This window comes from Amblyomma americanum, chromosome 8, assembly GCF_052857255.1.
Source record: "Amblyomma americanum isolate KBUSLIRL-KWMA chromosome 8, ASM5285725v1, whole genome shotgun sequence".
In the NCBI taxonomy this organism is placed as follows: domain Eukaryota; kingdom Metazoa; phylum Arthropoda; class Arachnida; order Ixodida; family Ixodidae; genus Amblyomma; species Amblyomma americanum.
Window position 1 is genome coordinate 12,779,986 of NC_135504.1, and position 16,839 is coordinate 12,796,824.

Consider the following 16,839-nt stretch of genomic DNA (forward strand, 5'->3'; position numbering starts at 1 on the left):
ATGCAACATTTTTTCAATCCTACTCCAATTGAAGAAACCAGCTGAAGTAGACATCTTTACAGTACAGTTATTGGCGTATTAGAGCTTGAAGCACGCGAGACAATTGTTTGAATATGTTACCTGCTTTCACTGATAGAGGTTAGTATAAATATGTTTGCCACAAGATTAATGCAAGTGTTTCCTATGCACTTTCCGCATGTCCACTTAAATCTGCAAGCATATTCAGAGGGTTTTAAAGATGCCTTATTTTAACTCATCACATTGAAATTATACGGGGTGTCGCAAACACTCCGGCCAGGATTTAACACGTGTATACGAGTTATCTATGGTGTTAGCATGACCCGCTTTTAATTCCACGTGCCACAATGATGCAGGCATCGCCTCTCTCGCGAAGGTGATCCTTGCCATGGAGACTGGAATCATTGCTGGGAACCTTCACTTCAATGAACCCAATCCTAAAATTGCTTGCTTGCACGATGGCAGCATTGAAGTAGTGGACAAGGAAACGGCTCTCCCCTGCGGCCCGGTCGGCTTGAATTCCTTTGGATTGGGGGGTACCAGCATCCACGTCATTCTTGAGTCGAACCAAGGACCACATGTTGACAGTATTCCGCGTGAAAAACCCGAGCTTCCGAGGCTGGTTATTGTGGCTGGACGCAGCGAAGATTCACTGGCGGTGAGTGCAATTCTTTGTTCTCTGTGAGAGTTATTCGTGACGCAGCCTTGTAGCTTAGAAGCGAACCTTTCTTTTTCTTTCCATGTGCATTACTTCGATGGCTGAGTCGAAACACTAATTAGAACAGATAGCAACTAAGGCCTCGCCTACGACAGCGCTGTGGTTAAACAATACCGCTTTCTGCTTTGATGACAACACTCCTCATTAACCAAGCAAAACGCACTCTATTGCCTTCTGCTTGTTGCCAACTGTGCGTTATGGGCTGCGCGGGCTTCTTGGGATTGGCATAACGCTGGGAGGCACTGCATGGTGCAGGAATTCACAAAATATGCCAGGCCTGTAATAATAGACCTCTATGTGAGGAAAATGCCGGTCCTTCATTAAACGGTAAACCCAGCCCTGCTATAGCTAAGGCAGCACTTATCTCGGCTGTTATGAGGAAAGGTAGCAGTCCGCTCACGAAAACAAATACTGCATGCCCATAAGCAGTTCAAGAAGGTCTGGAATGCATAAACCGAAGCAGGAGCACTCGTTTAATCGTAACTCGCTGGTTATATGAAGTAAGAACGTGAAACACGTAATGCCGGAGTTTTCGGTGGTAGACAATGTAGTTGCCAAAAAGAAAAAGGTGTCCACATATTTAATACAGTCTCCTATATGAATTGAGAGGTACCAGAATGTTCCTTGGAACCTCGATTAAACTTGCTTTGAGACGGACATGCCTGTCTGAGTAAACGTGGGCAGGGGTAGCCCCCGTAGAGAGTTACTAAAGAGAGGGGGACGTTTAACGCAAAGTTCGAGTCCTGATCCTCAAGAAAGGGGGGGGGGGGGGGGACGAATGGCTGAAGGGGCACCTATGTGCGGAATTCGGGGTGAGAAAGCCCCCCCTATCTTGCCTTGTGAAGGGGAAACCCCAGTTGACCAAAGTGAACCCGAGCCCTAAATCCAACAGGCAGCGCTCTGGCTTTCGACTTCAAGCGCGCTTTCGTCTAGACATGTCTCTGAAAACGCTTTTTAGTTGATTAGGATATTTTAGTGCGCTAGATAGAGCCTGCAGACGCCGTTGTTCCTGATGTGATGGCAAGCAATGCGTCGTATTGTGACGCGTTTATCTTGAACATTGTTCCATATTACAGCATTCACTTGTGCATTACTAGGTGATATATTTTCTATATTTACTGCCTTATATTGAAATGTGCTAGTTCTCAATCCCTAGAAATTTGTGTGTTGGTACAAATAAAAGACATAAATATGATATTGTTCTATATTTACACGACAGAGAGATTAAAAATACTTAAGTAGGCACCTTGTGTGAAGTCCCGGAGCGCCCTTTAACGAGGGCCCATATTTGTGTCCTCGCAAGTGAGCTTCTTGCTTCTGTCCTCCAGCCTACATGACGTCGAAATTAAGATGTGGACTTCCATTCCAGCGTACGCTCGACCAGCTAGAAGAGGAGGGACCTTACCCAGACGCGGCGTACGCCCTCCTAAACCGAATTGGGCAGCCCAGCGTCAAGCAGTTCCCGTACAGGGGATTCGCTGTGATTCCTGTGGACGGCTCCGGCAAGGAAGTTGTCAAGGTCGTGGAGCGTGCCCCATTCGAGAAGCGCCCTCTGTGGTTCGTCTTCACCGGCATGGGCTGCCAGTGGAAAGGCATGGCGCGTCGGATGATGCAGTTTGAGCCGTTCGCCCGTTCCATGCGCAAGTCGCACGAGGTTCTAACGATGCTCGGCGTGGACGTCATCGACGTAGCGACCAACGACAACGACGTGTTCCAATCCATGGCTTCGATTCAGGCCTCCGTCGTGGCTGTGCAGGTGCGTTCTGCCCGACTACTCGTCCGGCGGACCTGAAACGCCTGTGTGCAGTAATGTGTAGGAGTAATGTGGCTTTTTTGTTCACGGCAAGTGTTATGTATTTAGTGCAGGTGCCGTCCCGTCTTGCTCCTGTAATCATAAGTTTCCTCACCTTGCGATAAGTGCTGTTCTAAAATTGAATGCGTAAAAAGCTCACATTTGGGCAAGTAGGTAAGCATTCATGGCGGGGGAATAGCCCAATAAAGGCGGGACAAAGGCAAGACAAGTTCAAAACAGCACTTGTCTTGCCTTTGTCACACCTTTGTAGCGCTGTTCACTCATCATGTTCTAAAATCTCTCCCTCGAAAACATATAGACCAATAAGTATGCTTTTGTTCGGCCGACTGCACGACAGATAAAGCATGGGAAAAGAAAGGCGGGAGCTAAACAGTACCCTGAACTTGGGGAAAGTGAATAGAGCATTTAAATGGGAGGGACCGATGAGCGCTGTGTATAAGCAAATTTCGAGTAACGCGTCAGAAAGTACTGAATTTCCGTTCGGAACAGTGCACACTTAGCACGCATTCACGACGCCTTCAAAAAATGTCGGGGCTTTAACGCTGTTGAACTGTGTAGCCGTGCGAAAGCATGTGTTTAGCCTGGTTGGCTCACGGTGTTGCTTTACTGAGTCGGCGGCACGTGAGACGATGTTATACTCAGGTTGAGCTCTGATCGAGGTTAAGCTGATCTGATCTGTTCGCGCCGCAGTCGGAAGTTGATGAAGACGACGGTGTGCAATGCACAAGGCGGAAGTGTGTTGGAGTTTTTTTAAGCGAAATATATTGCCCCAGGGAATCAGTGATGGGTCAAGGTGTGATGAAAGATGTAGTAGTGATTAAATGAATGGAAAAAAAGGTTAGCTGATTTGATGAAGTCCAGTAAAGAACGATGGCACGGTCCCTGCGTCCAGGCAATGTATGAAGCAGGGTTGCTTGGTGAAAGACCCGCCACCTTCAGGTGCCGGATCCCTGTAGGCTTGAGAGCTGGGCAGTCACACAGTAAGTGATTAATGTCGGCCTCAATGTCCTCGTGTTTACATATCGGACACCCTGGTCGAGGAAACAAATCCCGGTACTGACGCCACTTCCAAATGAAGGCAGGTGTGAGGGCAACCCCGACCCAGATCCTCGTAAGCGCAACCTCCTCTGCACGGGTAAGACCGCGGGGGAGGGTTACCGCACACGGAGGGATGAGAGTGTTGGAGATTAACACGAGAAGTGTTCGGCTGCGTCGATAGCATAGTGCCCTCGTGCAGTGGCCAGCGAAGCTAATCTGTTCGCGCCGCCGCGGCATGGCTTCGACGTCACAGATATTTCTTTGATTTATTGTATTTATTGATTTCACTTTGCGCAAACCGGCAAATATCGCAAGATTTTGATCGGAGTTTAGCCAATTGAAGGAATATTCGTGTAAAAACTTGGTTTCTTTAGCAGTTATATTGCATGTAGGTTTCACCTCCAGATTCATTTTGACCTTCTGTTCGGCCGACAGGTGGCTCTCGTCGACACGCTTCGAGCTGTGGGGATTCAGCCAGATGGCATGGTGGGCCATTCTGTAGGGGAAATCGGCTGCGCTTACGCGGATGGCTGCCTGACAAGTGAACAGGCCGTGCTGTGTGCGTACCGGAGAGGGCGCTGCATTGACTTGGCAAACTTGCCTGATGGAGCCATGGCCGCTGTCGGTAAGTTCCGCGGTAACTCACGCCTCTTTGACGAGGCAGGGCTCAACTGCGAAATTCCCCAAGCAGAGACTCACCTGGGGCGACACATATGCGGCTGAATGCAATTTAAGTTTACTGGAGTTAATCGGAAACTGTTCATGCAGTTCGAGGTAATTTCAGTAAAGTGAACGAAAGGTTTTCGACTTTTCAAAAGCTGTGAAATGCAATTTCTTTACTTCGGGCGCTTGAGAATTTAAGTAAAAAAAAAAGTTAGTCAGATGTGATAAGCCATTGTGGATTCCGGGTGATGCATTCGATCGCGTTGAATTGGAACATCATAAAGAATGGCGTAAGTCTTAGAGCAAGCCTGAAGGAGGCGACGGGGTGGGGTTACCTGGTGCGTACGGAGGCCGAAATCAGCGTAATATATAAACCTAGAAACAGAAGAAAAGAGTTCCGGGATTCATTGCCGCCCTTGTGAGGCATGGTTGGTTTGCAAGAGTGTCCTTTACAGGGCTGATCTCGAGAACTCGGCCCTTGGCTAAAATAAGAGAAGCTATGGGCGGTCCTCTCCTGTTAGCATACATGGTCCTTTCTTGGAGTCGTTTATTGATGCTTTCGGAAAGGTTCTGCAAAACATTAAAGAAAGATGGCAAGTTGTAATTTTCTTTTTTGAAACATACGCTAATGCGAGCGTTTGAATTGCAAGACACTGTTTACTACCCGAATTCTGAGTGGACGACTGAGGCACCGCTTGTTCAGGGCTGACGTGGGAAGAGGCGGCGAAGCGCTGTCGAGATGGCGTGGTGCCTGCTTGCCACAACGCCGAGGATTCGGTTACCGTGTCCGGCCCTAAGCACGCCGTGACCGAGCTGGTCGAAGGGCTCAGGGCCGAAGGCGTGTTCGCACGAGAGGTTGACAGCGCGAACGTTGCCTTTCATAGCCAGGACATGAAGATTATCGCTCCGGCCTTCCTGGATGCCGTGCATAAGGTGAGAAATCAAATGACGTATTATCCTGCATGTCATAATATTTTAACGGAGGTACCTATTTATGGCACACAAGCCAAGGTATCACCCCTGGTAGCAACCGGAAATTAGGTCCTAACAAAACAGGCGCTGGAGCATATAAATAATTTCAGTTGTGCTCACGGGAGGCAGCACCAACGTGAAATAGAGTCTGCCCGTTCGTATTTACGTGTCATTGAGCATTGTTTATCCAAAACGCCCTATACATTTCATATAATGATTAAAAAGAAACAATACGAAAATTATGTACTTTCTAAAAAAAGCTCCTTCCACCTCAAAGGCAACCTTTGTGTGTGTGGTTTTACTTGCGCCAAGGTGGATTCTTGCCAAGTTTCAAAGATGCTTAACCAACTTGCCCAGCAACATGCCTTACTGAGTCATTCCACCTCAAAGGCAACAATTCGTTACGCATGTCCCAGATGTTTATATACGTCCTCAGCTACCGATTACATTGTGTAGCTGCTCTCACCCTTATTTGGTGCAGCTGTGTCGGTCGCCTCTGGTCAGAGTGGCACTGCCTTCAATATCGGTAATCCATGGCCACATTGAGCCTTAAAAGTACATATAAAAGAGCATAGCGATTTTTTGAGAGGGATGTTATTTTGTTGCTATGTCGCGGTTAATCGAACCCTTGAAAGGTCATGTTTTGTTCAATTAACCCTCTTGTCTGGGTGAGTTGGTTCATTTCTAACAAAGAATGTACTTGCGCAAAGAACACAGGACACAACAAAGTAAAACATACGACATACGATTTCATAATCTGCAAGATTATGAAATCTTTGTTGTGTCCTGTGTTCTTTGCACAAGTACATTCTTTGTTAGACATGTTTTGTTCATGGGAGGCACGAAAGATAGACCACTTTTTTGGCTTCACGGCGGAACACCAGCTGTTTTTTGTGAGTGAAGCACACTTTATTAGTCCTATTCATTATTTCATTTCTGTTCGCTTTTTCCTGAGTGCAGTATTTGTGTATTCTTTCGTTTTCCGCGCCTACTGGGACAAATCCTGTGCCTTGTCTCATGAACATTAAATAAAATTAAACCTATTCATTTGAATTCAAGATAATATATTTTTGTTGTCCAGGTAGTTCCAGTGCCGAAGCAACGCAGCAGACGATGGGTCAGTTCCTGCATGCCGGAGAGCAGGTGGCATGAGCCTGTATGTCTAAACTGCTCGGGAGAGTACCTCGTCCATAATCTCGTTGATCCCGTGCTTTTCCACGAGGCCATCTCGCACGCGCCCGAGAACGCCATCTTCGTAGAGATCGGACCCCACTGCCTGTTGCAAGTAAGCATTAAGCTAAGCCTTAATTCTCAGAAGTTGGACACTGAGCATAGAATGATTTAAACACTAGGCATGATAGGAAAGGGCACCAGACCACTGTACTGAAACACGCAGCAGCTAGTGCTTTGAAAGCGCACGTGAATAGCGTAATTCAGCGAATAGAACAAAAACATCAATGCGAGGGGAAAAAAGAAGTGAAACCAGAATATAACACCACCAATAATGAACCCTAACGAGTGAACAGATATTGAAGAAACAAAGGAAATCGCGAATATCACTGGGACGGTAATAGCAATTCCTTGCAGAGTATAACAACACAGATCATACTGATACAACCTCACGCCCGCTGCACTAAAGTCGGTCTTTATAGAATTACTGACTAGACAGGGCTTCGTTTAGTTGGAACATTTCATGGGAGCTGTCTTCTTTATTTCTCAGTCTATTCTTGCGTCCTTTGCACTTTGAAGTCCATAGCTTAATCTTGCGCATACGATCATTTCTCAAGCACACAAATAGTCACTGATTAGATTTCTTTTTATTTTAGTATCTCACTTGCCGAATACAAGTGCACTATATTGAGGAAGTCCGGGCAGACTCGAGCTCAGCTTGGGCACGAGCTCTTGAAAGCAAGGATCTTATACACTCGACTGGAGCGGCGCATCTGTATGATTTGTCGCAAATAGATCCCGCGCCAGACCGGCATCCTATTTATTCTGCCCTTGCGCACCTGTGTGAAGGAATTGAAGCCCTTTGTTCGCCGTTGAGCACTCTGTACTAATTCATAAGTTGAAGTCTCGCCTGCTCTTTAAGCCAAAGTAGAAGCCTGGGCGAGTTGGTAGGTACTCGTTCTAAAACAGCGCAGACAAGACAAGGACCACGTGTTGTCGTGTTGCGCGTGTCCTTCCGACGTCCTTGTCTTGTTTGTGCTGCTTTAGTATGTTTTTTTTAAGTTTGGGCAGTCGAAAGCCATCGCTTAGTATAACTCCGCAATGCATTTGCCTTTTGCTTGACCATTCGCAGCTTTGATTGAGATTATTAATTAGCGCCATTTGTCCGCCTTCATTAACAAACACCGCCGACCTCAATAGGAATATTATGATTGGTAGTTTAAAAAAAAGAGTGTGGTTAGATTGTACGCGAAGATGTTGTTACTGATGGCCGACAGTAGTTACGAGTTAAAACACCTGAATTTGCAAAATGCAACCAGCTTTAGCACCGCTATAGCAATAGCAAATCGCATCCGCCTCGTATGCCGGAGGTGCGGGGTTCGATCCCCAGTGCCGCCGGGTACCCACCGGTGATACAATAGGTACAAGCTTTCCCCTGGTCTGGTGCTCGGCTTGTTTAGGGTGAAATGCTTGGGAAATGGGTCTTTGACCCCACCTTGAGAAAAAGAAAATACCTTGTGCCATGGCGCTCTTTGGCCATAGATGCCCTTGCACCATAAAAATTCATAATCATCATCAGCAATAGCAAATCGATGAGATGTACCAAACATATGCAGTTCTTGTGGTATGAATGGATTGATAGTGTATGCATGGTATGAACGTCCCTTTTACACTGGGTGGCGTGGAGTGCCACCAAACACAGAGTTCTTGATTTGCAACCCAGCCTTTTTTTTACCCTCAATCACTACAACCCCAATTCTCCTTTCTCTTGAGAAATTTAAATTGTTTTCAGGATATATCGATTTTGGCGCGTAACTTTTCTTCCTTCCCTGCTTTTAAATTGTCAATTATCCAAACGTCCTTTATCGAAGTCTGCGGCAGACAGTGTCAAATTATCCAACCGTTCTTTACTGAAGACTGCCATAGACAGACTCACATCACCTTCGTTATCGATAAACCAAAGTGCCTCAGGGATGTTTATCTGGCCGACATCGACAGTGGCACGGGTACTTCGACGTTCCGGCAAAATATTTTGCATTGTCTCTTCATGCTTAGCACACATTGCACATAAATTTTCCTACCCGGTGTTTGTTCTTGTATCTGCACCTTCCAAAGCATCCTGATTGTGGTCCGAAAATTGAGCACTCTTTCTTTAATTATCAACTGATTGCTTTCTAATTTCGCTTTTTTTCTTTTTCTGCATGCAATAATTGTCAGCTATTTCCGAATGAGTTTGCCATAATCTCACAGAAAAACACTTTGGCCCTCCCTTCAACGCTCTTCATAATGCCGACCCAGTATCCTGCATACTTACTGTCAAAATCAACTAGTTTTCTATCTACACCATATGTTGAGATATTTTGATACGAATGCGTAATTTGTTTTATGTTTCGCGCAATACAGCACGTGATGACAGCCAACGCAAGCTAAAAGCATTTATCTGGAGTTTCTAAGCTGGCGGAGGCGTCGCATTACTGATGGCCGCCACCAGGTGAACACTGCATGTAGGGCGTCGGCAGTCCACCAGACAAACTGCCATTTCTTCAACTACTCGTAGCCTATTCTGCGGCGCGCTCTTGGCCCGAACGCCACGTGCCTGGGCCTGATGAAGCGGGACGAGGACAACCTCAGGTTCTTTCTGAAGTCGCTCGGAAAGCTGCACACAGTGGGTGTACAGCTGGACCTATCACAACTCTATCCGACGGTGCCATTCCCCGTGCCCAGGGGCACGCCCAGCATCGGCCACCTTGTCAGCTGGGATCATTCGCAGCGATGGACCGTCGCCAAATGGAACCAGTTCGGCGGCTCTAGACAGGTAGGGCTGGGAACCAACTGCGTGAGTTTTCGTCGCAACTACACCATCAGGCAGTGAGCATTTAAAAGCTGGCTGCATTGTTAGGTCAGTGAAGGGTTAATGGACAATGAACGCCAATGAAAAAATGTTCACTTCAATCTGGAAAATGACGCCTAATGTATAAGATCGGCCTGCAGTGTAGAAGCATCGCCCCCGTTCCGAACGGGTGCTGTACCATTCTTGATGCTATATGCGGCAACCATTGCATTCGTTATTTATTTTATCATATAAAAGCATCACCGTGCTTTGTAGCAAACTGTCCATACTCTACATTTATTGATAGTCTTCCACCCTCATTAAACTCTGACTTAGAACACGCTTTCAAAGGAACACTTGGTATGCCCACTTGTCTAAATTATCGCCTTTATTCCAGATAGCTGTGGTTGCCAGTTTTATTCCAGATAGCTGTGGTTGCCGCCCATTGACTGCCTGTCCCAAAACCACTAAAGTTTGTAATGCTTTTAGATTTCACTGTTCGCGCACCCGATGATAAGCTTCTTTGCCTTGCAGCGACGCTCAGAGCTTTGTCTAGGTGATCATATTGCGTAAATGGGAGTATTGTGTAGACCGCCTGCATTATGAACGTGTGTAAATCTTTTTTGGTCCCCAGTTCATTTTAGTCTTCCTTTGAAATTGACCGGTGACTTGCTTGGTGTAGTTCATTCAGCACACCGTACGAGCAAAAACCGTGATTTCCCAGAAGTTTGAGAACAAGTAGAACCCTCTCTTTCCTCTTTCACTCACCTGATTTTAAGCGTACCGGAATTTGGCATAACTGCCCGCTCTCAAACGCGGCACCCCTCATATGTGCAGGTTACTGATGAAGTCGTCGAGATAAACATGGTCTCTAACGAGGCAGACGCCTACCTGTCTGGTCACCAGCTCGACGGGCGTGTGATCTTTCCCGCGGCCGGCTACATGGTCCTGGCCTGGAAGTCCCTGACCAAGAGTACCGGCAAGCCATATCACCAGGTGGCTGTGGTGTTCGAGGATGTCAGCTTTCACAGGGCCACTATCTTGCCAAAGACAGGTGGGTTACCCAGAAACGCTCTCTAAGGCCCTTAGCAGCTTGCGTTTTCAACAAGTGTTTTCAACACTCCTACGGATGGTTCGTTCATGTAGTAAGACTGCTGTAAAGAGGCGCCTAATATCATAGAAAGTGATGTATTAACTGCATTGAGGTTTTGTGCCTTTGAGTACCGTATACTGCGACTGGGAAAAAAATGCTAATTTATAAACCCGCTACGGGTAGTTGCTTGAGTAAGTTCCGGCGTGTTTCAGTGAAATTAGCCTTGGGAAGACACGCGTTTTACATAAGCACCTTCCATTTATCAGTGATCTGTATTCTTGTACATTTGTAAAAATTATAGCCATGACCGCCGTGAAACAGGGTGTGAATTGAAACCAAATCCCTCTCTTGATCTGCTGACAAACAGCCAATATCCTCGCCCTTGTTAGTTACCCCATGCGCGCGCCAACACTGCAAGTAGGCCGAAATATAATCACTGGTGTATCATCTGGACCGATGGATCACTTGCTTTTGAGGCGCCTCCGTTCAGCGGCTCACCTTATAAGTTAAGACGAAGGAAATCATCTAGCTTCCTTTCATACACCTCGGTTGGCAATTTTTTAATTTGCAGTTGCGAGCGAACGCCTCCCAAGAAGTCTGTTTGGGTTGTCAGAACCACAGTGATATTGGTGAATCTGAATCGCTGTCATACGCTCCACTCCGCAAGTAGATCGAGCTACTATTCTTGTTTTCGGCACCATTACTTGCTTTATTTGATTTCGTGGGCTGTCCAAAGGGCGCATTTGCTCTGTTGCCGTCATGCTCTGTAGTCCTGATAGCACAATATAACTGCAGTGCACTACCACGCATGCGCCAGGTGTAACTGGATGCACGTCAGGGGTAAAATGGGTCGCATAATGTCACCGAAGACAGCAAATTGTGCCTTACGAAGGCAAATAGCTGTAGCGAGCAACATACGTCATCATCAATCGTAATTCAGGCAGGAGAAAGCACGACGAGCTTCAAAGCTATGCCAGTAGGCTGCAATAAAAGCTGTTCACTAAAATTTGTTTGATGACTCTCTATTTGTTCTAAGGCTTCTCACCACAGGAGTAAACAGAATGCTTTAGTGGACAGCGTCGACCAGCCCTTTAAATAAGGCAACACAGAAAAAAGGTTTATTTCCTTAAAATTCGCCCTGGCCGCAATGTAAACTCATCAGTGAGGATACATTGACCAGTTATAACCGCTAGCAGAAGGGCAAACCTTCAAACGTTGATGGGTCTTGATGATGAAATATAGCGCACACTAGTAAACGCAGAATGGCGCTTGTTCGCTATTAGGCAGACATAATGCTTTCCTTTTGGGCATATACCAGAGAGACTCGCGATTTAAGGCGAAATAGAGGTGCAGCCTGCTTAAATCGAGAATGGAAATGCCTCGCCTCGTGACTGACGAATAATGACGGACGAATGTATGTTGATTGGGTACCATGAGGATAAGGATATTAAATCTATCTCAGCAAAACACACCACAATGAATTGAATGGATTTACTAGAAGCAGTTTGGTGGCAGAAAAAACGCCGGAGTATCATAGCAGCGGCCATCTTTATCGATGAACGTCCTTTACTTCAGAGCCATCTGGGCCGTAGGCCCAGGCACTAAGCCCAGACACTTATGACCTACGCCCCATGTTACGTATGAAATGGCACCCATAAGGCCAACTATGCTGAAAGTACTGCCGCTTTGGGCCTAAAAGCAACTTCGAGAGAACTTTGAAGAATAGAGAAGCGAGAAACATAAGTTCTATGACCGACCTAAAACAAGAGTAAATATCTCGGCACAGGCATGGCATGTAGAAACATTTCGCAGTAAACTGAAAGCTGGCTTCTTTACATAAATGTTAAGTAGAGACAAAAGAAATAAAACTTATTTTCTCTTGATAGCTTCTACCCTCATAGAATGTCGGAAACACAATAACTTTTTGCAGACGTTTCTGAGGGGAACCGCGAAAGGTTTTCCGGCTCACGTGGTAACGTTGCGGTGCAGGTACGGTGCGCTTCTCGGTGCACGTCATGCCAGTTTCCGGGGAATTCGAGATCAGCGAGGGTGGCTCTCTGGTGGCGAGTGGTCGCATACGCGTCGCCAGGGAAGGCGAGAAGGTCGTCGAAGAGGATCTGTCAAGCCCGTCAGCCGAGACCTCAGTCTACGAGCTTGACGCCGAGGACATCTACAAAGACCTACGACTTCGTGGCTACGGCTACACCGAAGGCTTCCGAAGCGTGCTGAGGGCCAGCTTGCACGGTTGGTCTTTCGGGGTACTCTGCTCCGTTGTGCGTTCTCAGTGCCCTCTCACAAGCACGAAATACAGTGCTAGTTTTATGAAGTGGTCTAAGCTACTGTAGGACTACATGTAGTAGGGCTGGTAAAAAAAGCAGTAAGAAAGCAGTTTAAAAAACGATTAAGTATGCTTATGTCCCTTTCCTAACAATTCTTTTTTCGATATGATTTCTGACTCCGAAGGAAAATATTATGGACGTGGTAAAGAACAGCGCAGCGACGACGGACAAGTACGAAAAAGGAAGACGGACAAGCGCTGACTAACAACTGAGGTTTATTGTAAAAAACAGAGGTATTAATACACTCCAAAAAACAACCAGGGTGGAGTGTATTAACACCTTTTTTTTTCAATAAACCTTAGTTGTTAGTCAGCGCATGTCCGTCTTCCTTTTTCGTACGTGTCCGTCGTCGCTGCGTTTTTTTTTACCACGTCCATGATGCACCAACTCGCTCATTTGTCGATTCTTCTGAAGTAAATTATCTTGCTGAATGGCAATATTTGGCAAAATAATGCTCACGATGACAATATCTATCCCGCCAATTTTTTGCGACCAAAATTGTTCTCAAACAAGCGATTGCTTCGCTCATCTATCCCCTCAAAAATTCAGACAGAAATCTCTTCACTTATATACATACTGTGGACCGTGCTTGCGCACAGGCAACGCAGATTTCTAGAATAAAAAAATAATCATTTTTTGTCTTTTTTTGTTTTAGGGTTATTAAGCCGTAATTGGCCAATCTTGCATAACACAGGCAAGCATTAATGTCGGCCTTCGTGTTGACTCACTCAAATGTTTGAAGGTAATGCAATTACAGATATTTCTCCTTTTAACAAACTCGAAAATGAAACAGTGCAGTTTAGCCTTCACGCACGCTAATGTTAAAACAGCAGTGTTCACAATGAACCACGTGAAATGTTTCTATGCTGAGTTTCTTCACTTCTGTCCATGAGAGTAAGGCGTGTTTTACTGCTAGAACTACTCTGCTAACCTCTGCAAACTAATCATTCAATTTTGTTTTTTCTGCACATGCGCGATAAGATAGGAATAACATTACTGGGTACATTTTATATTAATAACAATCTATTATTTTGCACTTATCGTCTAAAGTACAATGTTTAAGCAGCGACAGAAAAGCGAGCAGTGAGTATATAATTATGGAAGCAGTGTGTATTTAAACCCTCGATGGCGTAGCTGGTGCGTTGGGTGTATGAGCGACTGATGTATTCAATGAAGCGTGAAGCAATCGGTTGTCATTATGTACGATTACAAAGTTACAAGGAGCTCTTCTCTCAGAATGGAATACGCGGATAAAAAAATCTTGTACCCATTATATATAAAATATTGGTTTGCACATCTTTGTGCGTGGATTATGCACTTAGACGTAGTAAAAATTAACTCTGTGCATTCTGTCCCACTCAGAACCATGTGGCACACTCTTGTGGGCAGAGAACTGGGTGACCTTCATCGACGGCATGCTTCAATTCTGCGCCTTTGTTGACCCACTCCGAGCGTTCAGGATGCCCGCAAGAATTCAGTGGTGCCTCATCGATCCCAGGCTGCACGGTGAGGTCGTCCAGAAGGTCGGAGACAGAGGTGAGCACTGCTAAAGCCACCTTCATTACTGTTCTTTTCGTTGTGTGTGATCATTTATTGAAGTTCTTCACGATGGTTGCAGCATAAAGGTTAAAACGAAGATATAGACAGGAAAAAGCAAACGGACGTGTACGAAGCTGCAATTTCGCCAAAGTCTGTTTGATAATTCCTTTCTGTACCCTCGGTTCAACTGTTCTGCTGCAACCACTGCGATGTATGAGCGAAAAAGTTCATTTTAAATAAAACTCTAGGCGGCCCAAAAACGATAAACCAGGGTAGTCCAAAGGAAAGCTGTTTCCTCGAACATAATTTTGTATCTTCTTAGCGAAAGCCGCATAGTCAATTGCCATCTTCTTTACACGCTATTATTTTCTTTTGTGCAGGCGTACGTGTTGTTTATGATAGCTGCCTCAAAACCTGCCATGCCGGAGGGGTTGCCTTTCGAGGTCTCAAAGCGACGATCGCTCCGCGGCGCGGCGTGCAGCAGACCCCTTACCTATATGAGTACCTGTTCATACCGTACTTCGACGATGAAGCACTTATTCAAGAACGACATGCTTGCCTACAGGAATACGTTCGAGTGTGTAGCGCCGTTGTCCGCCGAATCCTTGAGGCAAGCAGTGAGGAAATGAGTGAAGCTTCAAGACTAATAAATGATTCCAAAGATATATCCGAAAAATTGCTCAACCAATACCTCAGTAACGCTCCGGAGAAATACGGTCTGTTGCGTGTTCTCACAGCTATCGAGGCGAAAGTCAAATGCCCCGGATTCTCTCTCGTCTCCGCGGTGCAATGGGCACTGACCAGCCACAAGGAGGACCTTTACGAAGACATCCTTAACACAGCGCTTTTGAAGGAGGATCCCTTGAGGCCCGTTCTCGACGTCGTCGTGGAAAATACGGGCGGTAAGAAAATCCTTGTTCTAGAACTGGCGTTCGAAGAAAGCCATTTGCTCGTAACGCCATCTGTGTCGAAGCTGCTGCCGCTGACTAACCTGTTGCTCAAGATTGAGTGCGCCGTCGCCCACCCTTGTCCAGATGACGTCACGTCGCAGGAATTACCGGAAGGCACCAAGATGTATTCATGGGATCTGGCGTCAAACTCTGTGAATCGGCTCCCTGATGCCCAGCTGATTGTGGCTCGTATTCTCCCCCAATTATCAGGGGGTCTGGAAGCCTTGGCTGAGCAGCTGGCAACTCTTTGCAAAGAGCAGACATATGTGCTTCTTTTTCTGCGCACAGCATTGACTCCGGTAGAAGTATTCTTGTCAAAAGTTGGCCACGTATCGGCCACAGTTCATACAGCAGAGACGGTAACATCAGTCCTCACAAGCTGCGGATTTCGGCTGGTTGGATTCAAATCTAACAAGTGGTCCACGCTGCTTCTGCTAAGAAAAATGGGTGCCCCCGCAGAAACCACAAAGCAGGAAATTATTGCAGTCGACAACACGACATTCGATTGGATCGAGACACTAAAGCACAAGATTACTGAGGTTAAAAACAAACCGGCCGGACACAACTTGTGGTTGGTTCCAAAGGACACCGGCACCAGTGGCGTTGTTGGTTTGATGAACTGCTTCCGAGAAGAGACTGGAGCTAGCCGTTTAAGGTAAGCCTCAGGGTGCGTTTTGATGTGAATGAGATTGATGCTTTTATTATACCTGCCAAGGAAACTATCAGCATGGGTGCAGTTGCGAAAACCCCTGTTGCAGTAAGAAGAGCCGAAATATTTGTAAGCTACCCTGATGAATAAATCGTTGCGCTTCTCCCACCTTCCCTTGTTTACTGACTCAATCGCTTGAATATTATTTTTCCTATCCTTGTTCTTTTCTTTGAACTACTTAATACTGACGGCATGATCCTCAGTGCATCAAATGTAGTGTGTTGCCTTGTCGAACAATCGAATATGCTGTCGCAACATAATGTTAGCCTTACAGTAAATCGCAGACCACATCACTTTTTGCTGACGAATATCGTGATTGTCCAATAGCCCTGTGTCTAACTGAACCTCTGGTTTCTCTTCTTCCTTATCAGGTGTGTTTTCGACGCAAACCTTAAGAAGTCGGTGAAGGATACTGAGCCAAAAATTACAGACCCGCCGTACAAAGACCTCTTGGAGTGCGACCTCATGGTGAATGTGAGACGCGACGGACGCTGGGGCTCCTTTAAGCACCTGACGATGTTTTCAAGTAAGTTTAGTATTGCACTCCCTGGTCACTCTTAGTTCTTTTATTGTCTGCTACGTACTCAGCATAGCGTAGACAAATGAAGTACAAAGAGCGCTAGGAGGTGCGGATCACAGCTCAGGGCTTAGACATAAAAGCTTTCATGCTTTAACAACACTTCCAGCTCTTACACATTCTAACGCACAAAGCGATCAGCAACTGTGGGCCCAACGGCAAAAGAGAAGCGAAGATTCAGTTTCTTGATTACGACATATGCTTTATAAACAGCGTGATAGTTTTTAGACTTTACAGATCTTTATTTTAAAAACTGTGAGAGTTACATTCGTGCCGTCCGTGTACATAGACTTTATAACAAGGAGGATCATTGTTTACGTGATTGAGCTATACAATGAGACGTAAGTAACTCGCAATAACTAATAAACATTTGTAGCGATAGCTACATTACGGTAGCATTTCCACCCTTC

The 16,839-nt window shown here is 46.0% G+C and overlaps 1 protein-coding gene across 1 annotated transcript in view; it reads left to right on the top strand.

Moving 5' to 3' along the window:
• Window positions 1-16,839, top strand: part of LOC144100925 (fatty acid synthase-like) — a 55,681-nt gene that overhangs the window by 20,281 nt on the left and 18,561 nt on the right. The window contains exons 7-17 of the mRNA XM_077633848.1: window positions 375-676; window positions 2,106-2,492; window positions 4,023-4,212; window positions 4,954-5,183; window positions 6,304-6,507; window positions 8,950-9,207; window positions 10,060-10,276; window positions 12,305-12,559; window positions 14,017-14,190; window positions 14,574-15,798; window positions 16,224-16,378. Coding sequence (XP_077489974.1) covers window positions 375-676; window positions 2,106-2,492; window positions 4,023-4,212; window positions 4,954-5,183; window positions 6,304-6,507; window positions 8,950-9,207; window positions 10,060-10,276; window positions 12,305-12,559; window positions 14,017-14,190; window positions 14,574-15,798; window positions 16,224-16,378 — 3,597 coding nt within the window. The remainder of the gene's footprint in view (window positions 1-374; window positions 677-2,105; window positions 2,493-4,022; window positions 4,213-4,953; window positions 5,184-6,303; window positions 6,508-8,949; window positions 9,208-10,059; window positions 10,277-12,304; window positions 12,560-14,016; window positions 14,191-14,573; window positions 15,799-16,223; window positions 16,379-16,839) is intronic.